The sequence below is a fragment of the Octopus sinensis genome, linkage group LG7 (genome assembly GCF_006345805.1).
Source record: "Octopus sinensis linkage group LG7, ASM634580v1, whole genome shotgun sequence".
NCBI classification, from domain to species: Eukaryota; Metazoa; Mollusca; class Cephalopoda; order Octopoda; family Octopodidae; genus Octopus; species Octopus sinensis.
The window spans coordinates 69,368,234-69,382,565 of NC_043003.1; the positions used below are offsets into that span (position 1 = coordinate 69,368,234).

The following is a 14,332-nucleotide window of genomic DNA, read 5'->3' on the forward strand; positions in this document are numbered from 1 at the left end:
GGATGCCTTTCCTAATGCCAACCGCTCCGAGAATGTAGTGGGTGCTTTTACGTGCCACTGGCACGAGGGCCAGTCAGGTGGTTCTGGCAACGACCATGCTCAAAAGGTGTTTTTTACATGCTACCTGCACAGGACCCAGTCCAGCGGCACTGGCAACGACCATATAAACAAATATTTGTTTGTTTGCATTTATACACATATGGTTGTTCTATAAAGCTAAAGTATTTAGCATCTAATCCAGGGGATAAATTTGTCAGTGGGCAGCTTAGCTTAATAATAAAGCATTCATCTGGACTATTAAGAGATATGGGTTCAAGTCCCATGGCTGGTTGTTGACAAATTTTTCTGCCTTGTAGGGGTAATTTATCCAGTATTTCTACTGTTTTAATGGCAACTCTGCATTTGAAAATAAATATCATCTTCTTATTTGTATCATACAATATATATATATATATATATATATATATATATATATATATATATATATATATATATATATGTATATATATATATATATATACACGTGTATATATATAAATCTTTAGTTAAATATATTCAATGAGAATATTATATACTGAATTTATATTGAGTGCTCTATTGTATTAAAGTATTAATACTATTATAGTATTTATGTATTTAATATGAGTGATTATATATATTTTATATAATATATTATTGTTAATATCAGGAAATCAATATTAGAAAATTCTTCAGAAAGATATATACGTGTGCAAAATAATTGTTGTATTAAAAATATAAATATATATAAATATATGTAAATATGTATAAGTATAAATATATAATAATGACATTTTAAGAGTTTCGAATTAAGGTTTCAAAGCATCTTACATTCGTTTCAGAGAAGTGGAATCCTATATTGATAAGCATTTATAGACAACTTTTCTGCTCTTCAGAGATACAAAATGTGAAATTTGTATAATTTATCGAATGGTAGTTTTTTAAAAATATGAAGTAATATAGGAAAATTGTATTTGTTTGAAATATAAGTTAAAAAAAATTTCTGCTTTTGATTTTGGTAAGTACACCTTAGTATGAGAGTCTTTAAATCTATATATGTTTCCTTGGTAAGTCTTCTGTAATAATCCATAATAGTTATGTGTAAAATCCATTATATTGTCTTGGATTCCAAATATAGTTCATAGACTTAGATAATATTGAATAATGGAATCCTATATTCATAAGCATTTATAGATAACTCTTCTACTCCTCAGAAATATCAAATGTGAAATTTGTATAATTTAACGAATGGTAGTTTTTTTTTAAATTATGAAGTAATTATGGGAAAATGGTGTTTGTTTGAAATATAAATTAAAAATTAAGAATTACTGCTTTTGATTTTGGTAAGTACACTTTAGTATAATAATCTTGAAATTCTTGAAAGTGTTGTCTATAAATGCTTATTAATATAGGATTCCATTATAAGGACAGCACTTCTGCGAAACGATCATAAAATGCTTTAAAAACTTAATTCGAAACTTTTAAAATGTCATTATTATATATTTATACTTATTTGCATATATTTATATATATTTACATTTTTAATAGAGCAATTATTTTACACAGGAATTTTCTAATATTGATTTCCTGATATTAATAATAATAATATATATATATATATATATATATATATATATATACATACATACACACACATACATATATTTATTTACACACACATACATATATCCTATGCCAGCATTGAAAACGGACATTAAACAATGATGATGATGGTGATGATGATATATGTATGCTTATATTTTGTTAATTCTGTAATTAAAACTGTTTAATTCTGTTTTCCATGTAATTTTTCAGAGAGAACTTCCCATACTTTAAGAATGCACCAGGTGGATGGAAGGTAAATTAAAATTCTTCAATTAATTTTCTCATAATATCTGACCAAACCCGTTCAGTTACTCTTCTTTTGATGTCCAAGCACATTAGACACATCTCAAATTCACCAGTACACGTCTTTTTTTTTTAAATAAGTTTTTAGCCCATTAAAGCATGCAATACAAACACAACTTCCCATTTAGAATTCAAAGTGATTTACTAAGACAATTTTTGGGAAAGGAACTGTTTCTTCTATTTGATAGACACTTTGATCGCTTCATTCCATGGGATATATTACGGCCTCTTCTCTAATTAGTCCAAAAATTTTAATTGGGCTGAAGTTTTGGTACAAGGTCAGTAGTTTTGGGGTAGAAGATAAGTCAATTACATTGACCACCAGGACACAACTGGTACTTATTTTATTGACCCCCTAAGAGGAGTCAGTCTTGGCAGAATTTGAACTGAGAACATAAAGATGAATGAAATGCCATGAAGCATTTTGCCTGGCATGCTAATGGTTCAGCCAGTTTGCTGCCTTTGTCCAAATATCTATATTAACCCTAAGTTTCTTCCTCTATAAATAAATGTCTTTGGGCTCTAAATTCTTTCTTTAGGATCATTTCTAAGCCCTGTAAAGTAGATGAGAAATAGATCTCTATCTGGTTAGATTGCATCTTGTAAGGGCATGACAAGTTTTGGTTTAGCTATTTTGGCACCACTGATATTCAATGCTGGTGAGGGCGCGTGGCTTAGTGGTTAGGGCATTCGGCTCATGATCGTAAGGTTGTGAGTTCGATTCCCGGCGACGCGTTGTGTCCTTGAGCAAGACACTTTATTTCACGTTGCTCCAGTCCACTCAGCTGGCAAAAATGAGTTGTACTTGTATTTCAAAGGGTCAGCCTTGTCACTCTCTGTGTCACGCTGATTATCCCCGAGAACTACGTTAAGGGTACACGTGTCTGTGGAGTGCTCAGCCATTTGCACGTTAATTTCACGAGCAAGCTGTTCCGTTGATCGTATCAGCTGGGACCCTCGTCATCGTAACCGGCGGAGTCTTTATTCAATGCTGACTTATTTGACATCAAACATTTTAAAGTTTCTCTCATTCCCTCTCCCACCTCTCTCTATCTCTATCTCTTTTTCTCTATGTGTGTGAGCATATTTCTTTTTATGCAAATGAGGAGAGGGAAACTGTTCATATCAACCAGGTTCAATTAATGACTATCTGTAATGTCTCTCTTTCTCCATCTGTCTCCCTTGCTCGTTCTGTCTGTATCTATACATTTCTTTATACATGTGTGTGTATGTGTGTGTTTCACCAGTGCCAAAAAGTACTGTCACCAAAACATTTTCACCATCCAGTCAGTAATACCAAATCCCCAGTGTCCAACCAGGTGCACCCAATTACCTCATTCCAACCATATAAGGCAGTTAATCGACAAAATCATTAGGGGATCAGACAGAATACCTTGTGGTATTTTTCCAAGCTCTCCATGTTCTGAGTTCAAGTCCAACCAATGTAGACTTTGTCTTTCACTCTCTCAGAGCTGACAAAGTATGATGCCACAGTAGGTAGTTTTGTGTCTACTTTTTTTCTTTAACCCTAAGCCAATTACTGTTTGACAATGACAGGCAATGAAAGGAATATTATAAGAGGGATCTCTCATGTCTGTTCACAGTGTCTGCCTTTTTGGTCTCTGTTGTTGAAGGGGAGACAACCACTCTGCAATGCATGCAGCCAACAGCCTGGTTAGGAAATGCTGTGAACTGACTCGGTATGTTCACTCCCATCTCTCTACAGTGAGAAATTTTCTCCATGATAAGATACAGTAAATACTTTTCTTAGGGGCTTGAATATGCCTCCAGCATATTTGAAATGGTAACAAGTTTGTATGAGGATACATTATTTATATTGGATGGATATGTGTCATCTTGTTTGTTGTTACCACGTTTCGGCTGATTTACTCTCCAGCCTTCATCAGGTACCCTGGCAGAATTTTAAACCCAACCCTGGGTTCTCATTCCTAAGGTATTTTTTTGCTGCTGCTGCTATTACTATTATTATTATTACGATTATTACGACGACGACGACGACGACGACGACGACGACGACGACGACGACGACGATCATCATCATCATCACATCATCATCATCACATCATCATCATCACATCATCATCATCATCATCATCATCATCAGTCCGCTTTCCATGCTAGCATGGGTTGGACGGTTCAACTGGGGTCTGGGGAGCCCGAAAGCTGCACCAGTCCAGTCAGATCTGGCAGTGTTTCTACAGCTGGATGCCCTTCCTAACGCCAACCACTCCGAGAGTGTAGTGGGTGATTTTATGTGCCACCGACACAGGTGCCAGACGAGGCTGGCAAACGGCCACGCTCGGATGGTGTTTTTTATGTGCCACCGACACAGGTGCCAGACGAGGCTGGCAGACGGCCACGCTCGGATGGTGTTTTTTATGTGCCACCGACACAGGTGCCAGATGAGGCTGGCAAACGGCCACGATCGGATGGTGCTTGTTACGTGCCCACAGCACGGAGGCAAGTCGATGCGGTACTGGCTACGGCCACGTTCGGATGGTTTTGTTGTGTGCCACGTGCCACCGGCACTGGTACCACAAGATATTTATTATTAATATTTATTCAAGGCACTTGCCTGAAATTGAACTCACAATCTTGGGGTTATGGTAACAACAAACAAGATGAGCACACATATCCATCCAATGTAAACAATGTACAGAATACCTCATCTGTGAAATATAGAACAGTATTTGTATGAGGTGGGGTGCTGAAAAGTTCCTGCCTTTAGGTGTATCATGAAAGGCCTGGGTGGAGGCCCAACCTTCTGAGTTCTTTTACAGGGCTTAGAAAAACCTAAAGACTGCTAAAGAACTGTCACAGTGTGTGAATCTGAGGGTGGAATATGTTAAATGAAATCATAATTAACTGATCCTCCTGTATTTTCTTTTACTCAAAACCAGGAACTTATCGTGTATTTATGTAAATCCCTGCTTAGCTCTGTCCCCCACCTTTTTTATAGTTTGTACAGTGATGACAGGTATTTTAATATAATTTGTATATTTTAATTTCAGAATTCTGTTAGACATAATCTGTCTTTGAATAAATGCTTTGAAAAAGTTGAAAACCCGAAATTCAGTGGATCTTCTCGTAAAGGTTGTCTCTGGGCACTTAATCCAGCCAAAATATCCAAAATGGAAGAAGAAATTGCTAAATGGGAGAAGAAAGATCCTCAAGGAATCCGAAACAGCATGGCAAATCCAGGTAATGTCTTGTGTTGGATTCTTTGGTTTTTTTTTCTCTTACCTCTTTCAATCGTTAGACTGCGACCATGCTGGAGCACCACATCGAAGAATATTTTAGCCAAATGAATTTGTTTCTGTCTACCGAATCCACTCACAAGGCTTTGGTCAGCTCAAGGCTATATAGTAGAAGACACTTGCTCAAGGTGCCACACAGTGGGAATGAACCCAGAGCCATGTGGTTGGTAAGCAAGCTACTTACCACACAGCCACTCCTGCCAATTATTATGTAAAACATTAAAAATAAAATTTGATTTTGTTGAATGTCTTTGTATCTTTCTTTCCATATCCATTTTTTTTGTTTGTTTTTTTCAGAACGTTTGGAATTGATTATCCAGGGACGAGTAGACTCACCTCAGATGCAAATTTCACCTAATCTACCCAACATCATCAATATCCGACAGACAGCAAACGTGCACCCAGAGCAACCCAGTATATTATCAGGAGGCCCTAATCAGTATCATATCCAGTCCCCTTTTCTACCAGACAGTCCGACCCCACAACATGTCGAGATTCTAGAACAAAACAATAGCAGCTTATTAAAGGAAGTCAGTGCTGTGGACACAACTCTTTCTTTAGACCCAACAATGTCAGAAATGACCCTAAAGGTAACCCCTCCACCACACACACACACACACATCTAGAGTGCTTTTAAAACCTTAATGTCCTTTGTACCCTGTGTAAATCACTGTGAAACAGTTTTACTTTCAATCCATCAAGCAGAATTGAAGTGCCAACACACGAAACTCTTGGCCCTTGGGTTTCTAATATTGGCACAAGGCCAGCAATTTTTGTGGTTGAAGTCAATTTTATTGACCTCAGTACACAACTGGTACTTATTTTATTGACCCCAAATTGATGAAAGGCAAAGTTGACCTTAGCAGAATTTGAACTCAGAACATTTTCTCCAGCATGAGAACAATTCTGCCAAGTTGGCTGCCTTTTATGGTATCAAATTCTTGCACAAGGCCAGCAACTTTTGAGGTGCATATTTTATCGACCCCGAAAGGATGAAAGGCAAAGTCGACCTTGGCAGAATTTGAACTCAGAACGTAAAGAGACGGAAGAGATGTTGCTAAGCATTTCACCCACCATGTTAATGATGATTCTGTTGGCTTTCTGCCTGCAACCAATTAACAATCCCTAATACTATAGGTACAAGGCCTGAAATTTTCAGTGAAGAGCTATGCCAACCACATTGACCCCACTGCTCAACTGGGACTATTTTTTTTTACCCTAAAAGGATAAATGGTAAAGCCAACCTCAGAAGAATTTGAACTCAGAACATAAAAACAGACAAAATACCACTAAGCATTCTGCCAGCTCACCACCATCAACTAATTAATTACTACTAATTAACCATTAAAAAATCATCAATTAAGTTTATCATAAAAAAATCTGTTTTCTTGTTTGTATCCCTAAACCTATGAAGTTCAACTCATAATATTTGTTGTTGTTTTTTAAATTTCCTTCTCTACTTTCTTATTTCAGAACCTGTTGGATCCCACAATCTGTCTCCAAGATAATTTCCCCTTCCAGAACAGTTTATGGGATGAAGACATGGATGTTGAATTGAGTTTAGATATGCCTGTGGCCATATCTGCAACCAATTCTGGTGTGCAAACTCTAGGGGCCTCACTAACTTCAGCAGCACCTCATATCAATTTATATTCCCCTCTGGCAGGTTAGAGATTCTTTTATTCTTCTACTTGTTTCGGTCATTTGACTGCAGCCATGCTGGAGCACCGCCTTTAGTTGAGCAAATCAACCCAGAGCTTATACTTTGTAAGCCTAGTACTTATTCTATCAGTCTCTTTTGCTGAACCGCTAAGTTACGGGGACATAAACACACCAGCATCGATTGTCAAGCGATGTTGGGTAGACAAACACAGACACACAAACATATACACACACACATACACTCACACACACACACACATATATATATATATCATCATCGTTTAATGTCCGTTTTCCATGCTAGCATAGGTTGGATGGTTCGACTGGGGTCTGGGAAGCCAGGTGGCTGCACCAGGCTCCAGTTTGATATGGCAGTGTTTCTACAGCTGGATGCCCTTCCTAATGCCAACCACTCCAAGAGTGTAGTAGGTGCTTTTTAAGTGCCACTGGCACGGGTATCACAACTACAATTTTCATTTGATTTTCATTTTGATGTTGATGTACTTGGCTCAATAGGTTTCAGCAGGTCACCCTACGTTCCAAGGTACTTTTGAATGGGCTGGGGCTGGTTATGCGAAACTGGTGTAGGATACAGCTGTGAATTCACTTTATTTGCCGTGTCTTCGCAGTCACAGTATATCTCCAGAAGTCTCGGTCTTTCGTCATTGCCTCTATGAGACACAACATTTGAAGGTCATGCTTCACCACCTCATCCCATGTCTTCTTGGGTCTACCATATATATATATATATATGACTGGCTCTCATGCCAGTGGCACGTAAAACGCACCAACCAAATATGGCCAATGCCAGTACCCATTAACTGCTCATTTTGTGTGTGTGTGTGTGTGAATATACACATGTTGATATTTTAAAGGTCTATTCATCACCATTTGACTAAAACAGTAAATAATTTTGACATTCCATCATGACATTACGACTGGTTGCATGAACAGTCGATAAATTAATAAATAGCTTCTAATTTTTCTTTTTCTTTTTTCTTTCTAATATTTCAGGAATCAGAAATGAGTCTTTAGCAGTCACAGGATTTGGTCACACAGCTTACAACCAACTAGACGTCAGTGGTTCAATTTATGGCCAGAATACTCTCTCTGTGTCAACGTAATCATTGTGTCAATTGAAGATGTTTGTTGATGCCAAAATATTTTGATTCTCTCCACAACTTCTATATTACTACAACTGATCTTTATACAATGGCTGGCTACTGGCAGTTATTTTCACAGTCACTCCATCATGTGGATATATAACAAGAAATACAAACTTTACAAGATATTCTGTGAAATGTATTCACTCTTTTAATTCCCCCAGCCAGCAACAGTGACTGCAGAGTCATTAACCCTTTGACCATATCTGGCCTAAGTATCCCAGCTCTTTTATGTTCAAACTGGATAGAACTGGCTCCCCGCATTGCCCTACAGTATCATTCTAAAGACAAACAATCACTCTAAAGAAATCTCAAGGCTACAAGATAATCCAGGATTAATTCAAAACAATATGAATAAATAAGGATTACATTTGACAGAGTAATCTAAATGCTAAAGGGTTAAAACAATTTTATATTTTAGTGACAGGCATGGATGGATGGCTGAGAAGTTTACTTCCCAACATCTAGTTCCATAGTTCCACCTTCAGGTCCTTTGCATGGCATATTGGACAACGGTCATCAGCTTCAGTCCTGGGCCAACCAATTCAATGCCAGTGAAACTAGCAGATGGAAACTGTGTAGAGGTTCATCATGTGTGTGTGTGTGTGTGTGAAAATGTTGGTTTCAAATTTTGGCACAAGGCCAGGAATTTTGGGGACGGGGAGGATCCTAGTCTATTATATCAACCCCAGTATTCTACTGGTACTTAATTTATCAACTCCCTGAGAGGGATGAAAGGTGAAGTTGACCTCAGCGGAAGTTGAACCCATGTGTGTGTATAAATGTTATTCTTTAACAAGAATGGTATTGAGTGACTTCAGACAGTCCGATGATAGCATAGCCAGCCAAAACTTCAAAGTCACTGTCAAAAATATTCTCTATAAAAAGTATGGAATACTCCTTCAGTTTAATGTAAATTTGTTTTTAGCATAAAAACGAATACAAATTATATGTATGTGCATGTGTGTATAAATATGCATGCGTGTATATACATATATATATGCATGTATATACATACATATATGCATGTATATACATACATATATGCATGTATATATATATATATATATACATATATATACATATATATATATGCATGTGCATATATACATATATATGCATGTATATACATATATATATATGCATGTATATACATATGTATATATGCATGTGTGTATATACACAGTGTTTCTGTGAATGTTCACATTCTGTGACGTTTTCATGCAAAATCCCAACAGCAAAGGCAGTGACATTATGTTGACAATTCCCTGTCAACAAATCACTCTGTAGCTCCAGTCGTTTAAAGACTGGAAGAATAAAAATCCCTTGTAAAACAAGTAAAGGTTAGCGACAGGAAGAGCATCTGGTTGTAAAAACAATGCTTTAGCAATAAGACTTCATGTTGCCTATACCAAATGAATGTGTGTTTGTGTTTGTTTAATGTGCAAGGAGTTAAAAATTTCTGATTTGGTGCCAAGGCACACATTTAACTTACCAAAGGTAGGTTGTCCTTCACGAGTCTTCTCTACTGGAAACAAATCCTGCGGAAGTAATCTTTTATATTGATTGTTGGAACCTCATATGTTGAGACCAACGAGAGAATCCACAAAGTTATGTATGTATATTGTTATGGTCAGACAGTGAGAAAACCTAGTCAACAATATGTCAAAGCACATTTGTATCTCTCTCACTTTCCCTCTCTGTCTATATAATTCTTAAACAAGAATAATAACTGCCAATAATTTTCTCATTTAAGAATAATAGATTTGTACTCCACAAAGTATAGAGCAATCCATCAGATTAATGTAGAATTCAGTTCTATATTTAAGAGACGAGGAATTATGTACATTATTTACTTTATTTATATATAACGGATATTTGTCATCATCTTGCCCACAGGCATAAGGCATAGTGGTTAAGAGCGCAGGCTACTAACCCCAAGATTCCGAGTTCGATTCCAGGCAATGACCTGAATAATAATAATAATAATAATAATAATAATAATAATAATAATAATAATAATAATAATAACATTGAAAAATACCTTAGGAATGAGAACCCAGGTTCAAAATTTTCCCCAAGACACCTGATGAAGGTTGGAGGGTATATCAGCCGAAACGTGTTAACAACAAACAAGATGAGGACAAATATCCGTCAAATGTAGATAATGTAATGTAGAATTGTTTCTATTATAACTGAACATTAAGTTTAGTTTAATCCTCAGTCAAGCTCTAATTGCTAAAACTGAGGGAGAGAGAGAGGAGAAAGAAAGAGAGAAGAAATATTTTCTTTTATGATTTGCTTTGCTATCAGTCTTTATTCTCATGGCATCTACTTTTATCTAAGATATCAGTCATGTAATGATCTCGTTTGTGGCCACAAATTCATGAAGAAGGGGACACGGTGTATTAAACAAACTCATCCCACTGTTGGTACTCATTTCATTGATGCAGAGCACTATGCCACTTGGTAAGATCTTGCTCAAGATCACTCGCTGTGGTGTAGTGCTATACTCCAGAGCAGTGCTTCTCAAACTATCTGACGTGGCATAACCGGCAGTTTTTTTTTTTTTCAATGTGCCAGGGACCGATAATATTTCTTAGTAATATTAATTTCTGATGACAGTACCGCCTGATTGGCACTCATGTGCCAGTGGAACGTTAAAAGCACATTCAAGCGTGATCATTGCTAGGGCCATGGATTGGCTCCTGTGCTTGGTGATACGTGAAAAGCACCATTCGAGCGTAATCGTTGCCAGTGTCGTCTTACCAGCATATGTGCCGGTGACATGTGAAAAACAACATTCGAGCATGGTCATTGCCAGTGCCGCCTGACTGACTCCCGTGCAAGTAGCACATAAAAAACACATTTTGAGCGTGGTTGTTGCCAGAACTGCCTGACTGGCCCTCGTGCTGGTGGCACGTAAAAGCACCCACTACACTCTCTGAGTGGTTGGCATTAGGAAAGGCATCCAGCTGTAGAAATAAACTTTGCCAGATCAGATTGAACCTGGTGCAGCCTTCTAGCTCACCAGTCCTCAGTCAAACCATCCAACCCATGCCAGCATGGAAAGCAGATGTTAAACGATGATGATGATGAATATAATAAAAGTTAACTTTTTTTTTTTATCTTATATTTATCTTGTAAACAAATAATACAATATTACATAAGCATTTTATAATGTTTCTTTTCTGAAAACTCGCCACGTACTGAGAGCTGATGACTCGTGGACCAGCACCGCTCAACAGACCACTGCTCTAGAGTACTTAGAGTCATAAATGTTCAGAGAAGCTAAAGAGAGGAAGGCTGCATGCAAAGACAGAGTCCCACCTGGTTTTGATTCTGTTATTACATGACGGACCCCACAACTGGAACTGTGGGTTTTGTGTCGATTTGGACTAATTGGCCACCTCAGGATACACAAAGATTAAAGCTGCTAATCTAGTCATCTTCACAAAGGATGAACATCATTTCACTGAGCCCCAACCCCTAAAAGGGACATCCCCCTATTTAATATCACTGCCTGGCCCTTTAGGTTGCCTTTAGCAGAATCTACTCTATTGCTAGATTTCAAGACAGATCTCTGGTTTCAGAAACCCTGAAAAAAAAATTGGTAGGTGATGCCCTTACACTTAAGAAAAATTTAAATAAAACACTGAGGGTGGAATGAAATAGAATCCTTATCACAGCAGAGTTTTTTTTTTTTTTTTTTTGGGTAAGCAAAAACAGCATTTCATCTGGCGCAATAACAAATCTGCCAGTTCACTGCCTTTGATAGTATTAATAAAAGACTGTTTCTCAAATTTTAAGAGTGAAAAAAATTCATATAATAAAGATTTCATCAATTCACTGAGGCCTTCACATGAAAATCTTCAAAATAATGAATTTCAAGTTGTGTGTTTATGTGGGTAAAAACAGAAAATCTGCAACATTATGAAAACCAGAGACACAGAGACTGACAATATACATTTTTTTTTTCTCAAGATGTATATTATTATATTTATGTATCCTCCACACAAAAGAAATCAGATTTGTCATGTTTTAATTAATTTGGAGAAATCAGTTTTATTTCTTCTTTGTAACCTAATGCAGTCTATCACCATTTTTCAAACATATTTTCTCCATTTTGAACCACATTCCATAAATTTCTTACATTCCTATAGTTTATTTTGTTGTATCTTGGGAGGGTCATTGTGCCAATAATAAACACATTCACTGGTTCTATTCCACTTTATTTTTATTAATCAACTGGTTAACTATTTAACCAATTAACTCATTGATTGTTTGGTTAATCATTCATCAATCGATCAATCCTCTAGGTTTGTCAAAGTCCTAAGGCTCCATTCACAATGGCATCAATGATATGTCCTCTCAACACCAGCTCTGCTGTCATGAGTAACAATGAAAGGACTTTGACAAATCTAGCTAACTGATTAGCTGACTGAACAATTAATCAGTTAAATGATTAACCAACCAACAAATAAAAATATAAAGAAGTGAAATAAAACCAGTGTCAGCATGTGTCTATCGTTGGCATTATGATCTTCCCAAAATACAAAAAAATGTTTCAACACATGAATTCACAATAAGAATCTTGCAAGCCAAACACAAAAACTTCATTTTTGTATATTTCTCTAAAACATTTTTTTAAATAATATTTTGTTGTGTAAAATAGTGAAGTAAATTTATAACCCTTAGGTGGTTGTTTTCCCCAGTTGCCTTCAGAAACTTCCTTCAAGTATACCACATTCTTTATTTTCCTCTCTCTCTTTCTCTACAAATCTTATATCTTTGTAAATGTCCATGTAAAAACAATTTTTTCATTGCTATTCATTTCATCACTTATTTACATGCATTCATCAATAACTTTTATATTGCTTTGTTTGTTTGATAACCTATTTCATGTTTTTTTTTAAAATTTAGCTTCTGTTTGTCCAATGTTAGAATTTATAAATAATAATAATAATAATAATATATAGCTTAAATATACATCTGTCTTCGTTTATCTTGGAGTTTTGGTTCCAAAACAAACACAATGATAAATGATTCCTCTCCATGTACTTGGTAAATGGAGCAATTCTTAGATTCACTGGTGCTAAACTCGCAGCTCACAATGGCCCACAGCAGCAAAGCATCTACACTGTTTATGAAGATCAGGTGCCTCTTCATATTTTTTCCGTTCACTGGTTCCATGTTGAGGAGACCGAGTATGTAAATCTCAAAGCACAATCGCATAAACACAAGCGATAATCAGTGCATTGTGGGTAGCATAGCATTGTGGGTAATCGCTGGAGCATGGTTTTGCAACTTTGCTGTATGAGCAGAATCTTCAACTGCTCACTGAACAGTGTTATCACAGATCAATCCATGATAAATGAAACATGGTTCACAATTGTTATGCAGTGTTATCAGTGATGAAAGAATCAGTGATAAACGAGGCTATATGTATTTTATGTACATCAATAAGCAAAATTATTTTCTACACACCAGTCAACAAAACTTTAACATTCAAACGTAACATTTTTTTTTTACATTTTTTTAAAAACAGTAATGAAATATGTAAATCCATTTAATTAATAATTTTTTCATTTTATATATATATATATTAAAAAAAACTTAAATTCTAATATTCTAACATTATACAAGAAATAGCCTATAAAATTTGTTTAAGTAAAAGTGAGATATTTATAATTAAAATGTTATTTTTTCTATATCAATGTTTGCCTTCCGAAACCAAATTGGAACTGAAGTTATTTCTATATATGGTCAACTGTAACAAAATAAAAAAATATATTCAGTAATCTTTGTATGTTGATTTATATTGTTTTGTTCATTTTTGATGACTGTTGCTATGTTTCATAACTAACCCAAGGGTAGGAAATGATTTTCTTTGAATAGAAGGGCTGTGTTGTAAGAAATATACTTAACCACATGATTAGGACACCTTAGGCAAGTGTCTTCTACTCCAGCCACAGGCCAATCAAAGTCTTGTGAGAGGGTTAGGTTAGGATAGATGGAAACTGAAAGAAGCCCATTGTATTTACATATATTTATATAGGTGCTTTGTGTGTTACTCTCTCCCTACCTTGACATCACATGATAGTTGTGAGTGGGTGTTACTGTCAAACAAGCAGCGTCATTTGTTTTCAACATGTCTGGTCAAGAGGAAGTATTACCTTATTTGGAAACAGGTAAGGGTTGGTGATAGGAAGGGCCCCCATCTGTAGAAAATTTGCCTCAATGAACTCCATCCGACCCGTGCAGGCATGGAAAAGTGCATGTCAATGATGATAACGATGAAAT

General features: G+C 36.2%; 1 protein-coding gene across 1 annotated transcript in view; it reads left to right on the top strand.

Annotated features, from left to right (window-relative positions):
• The window catches only part of LOC115213770 (putative uncharacterized protein DDB_G0271606), a 59,779-nt gene extending 51,094 nt beyond the window's left edge, over positions 1–8,685 (top strand). The window contains exons 2-6 of the mRNA XM_029782599.2: positions 1,834–1,876; positions 4,959–5,148; positions 5,502–5,794; positions 6,678–6,870; positions 7,881–8,685. Of these exons, the coding sequence (XP_029638459.2) occupies positions 1,834–1,876; positions 4,959–5,148; positions 5,502–5,794; positions 6,678–6,870; positions 7,881–7,990 (829 nt within the window). The 3' untranslated portion in view covers positions 7,991–8,685. The remainder of the gene's footprint in view (positions 1–1,833; positions 1,877–4,958; positions 5,149–5,501; positions 5,795–6,677; positions 6,871–7,880) is intronic.
• Positions 8,686–14,332: the final 5,647 nt, after the last annotated feature.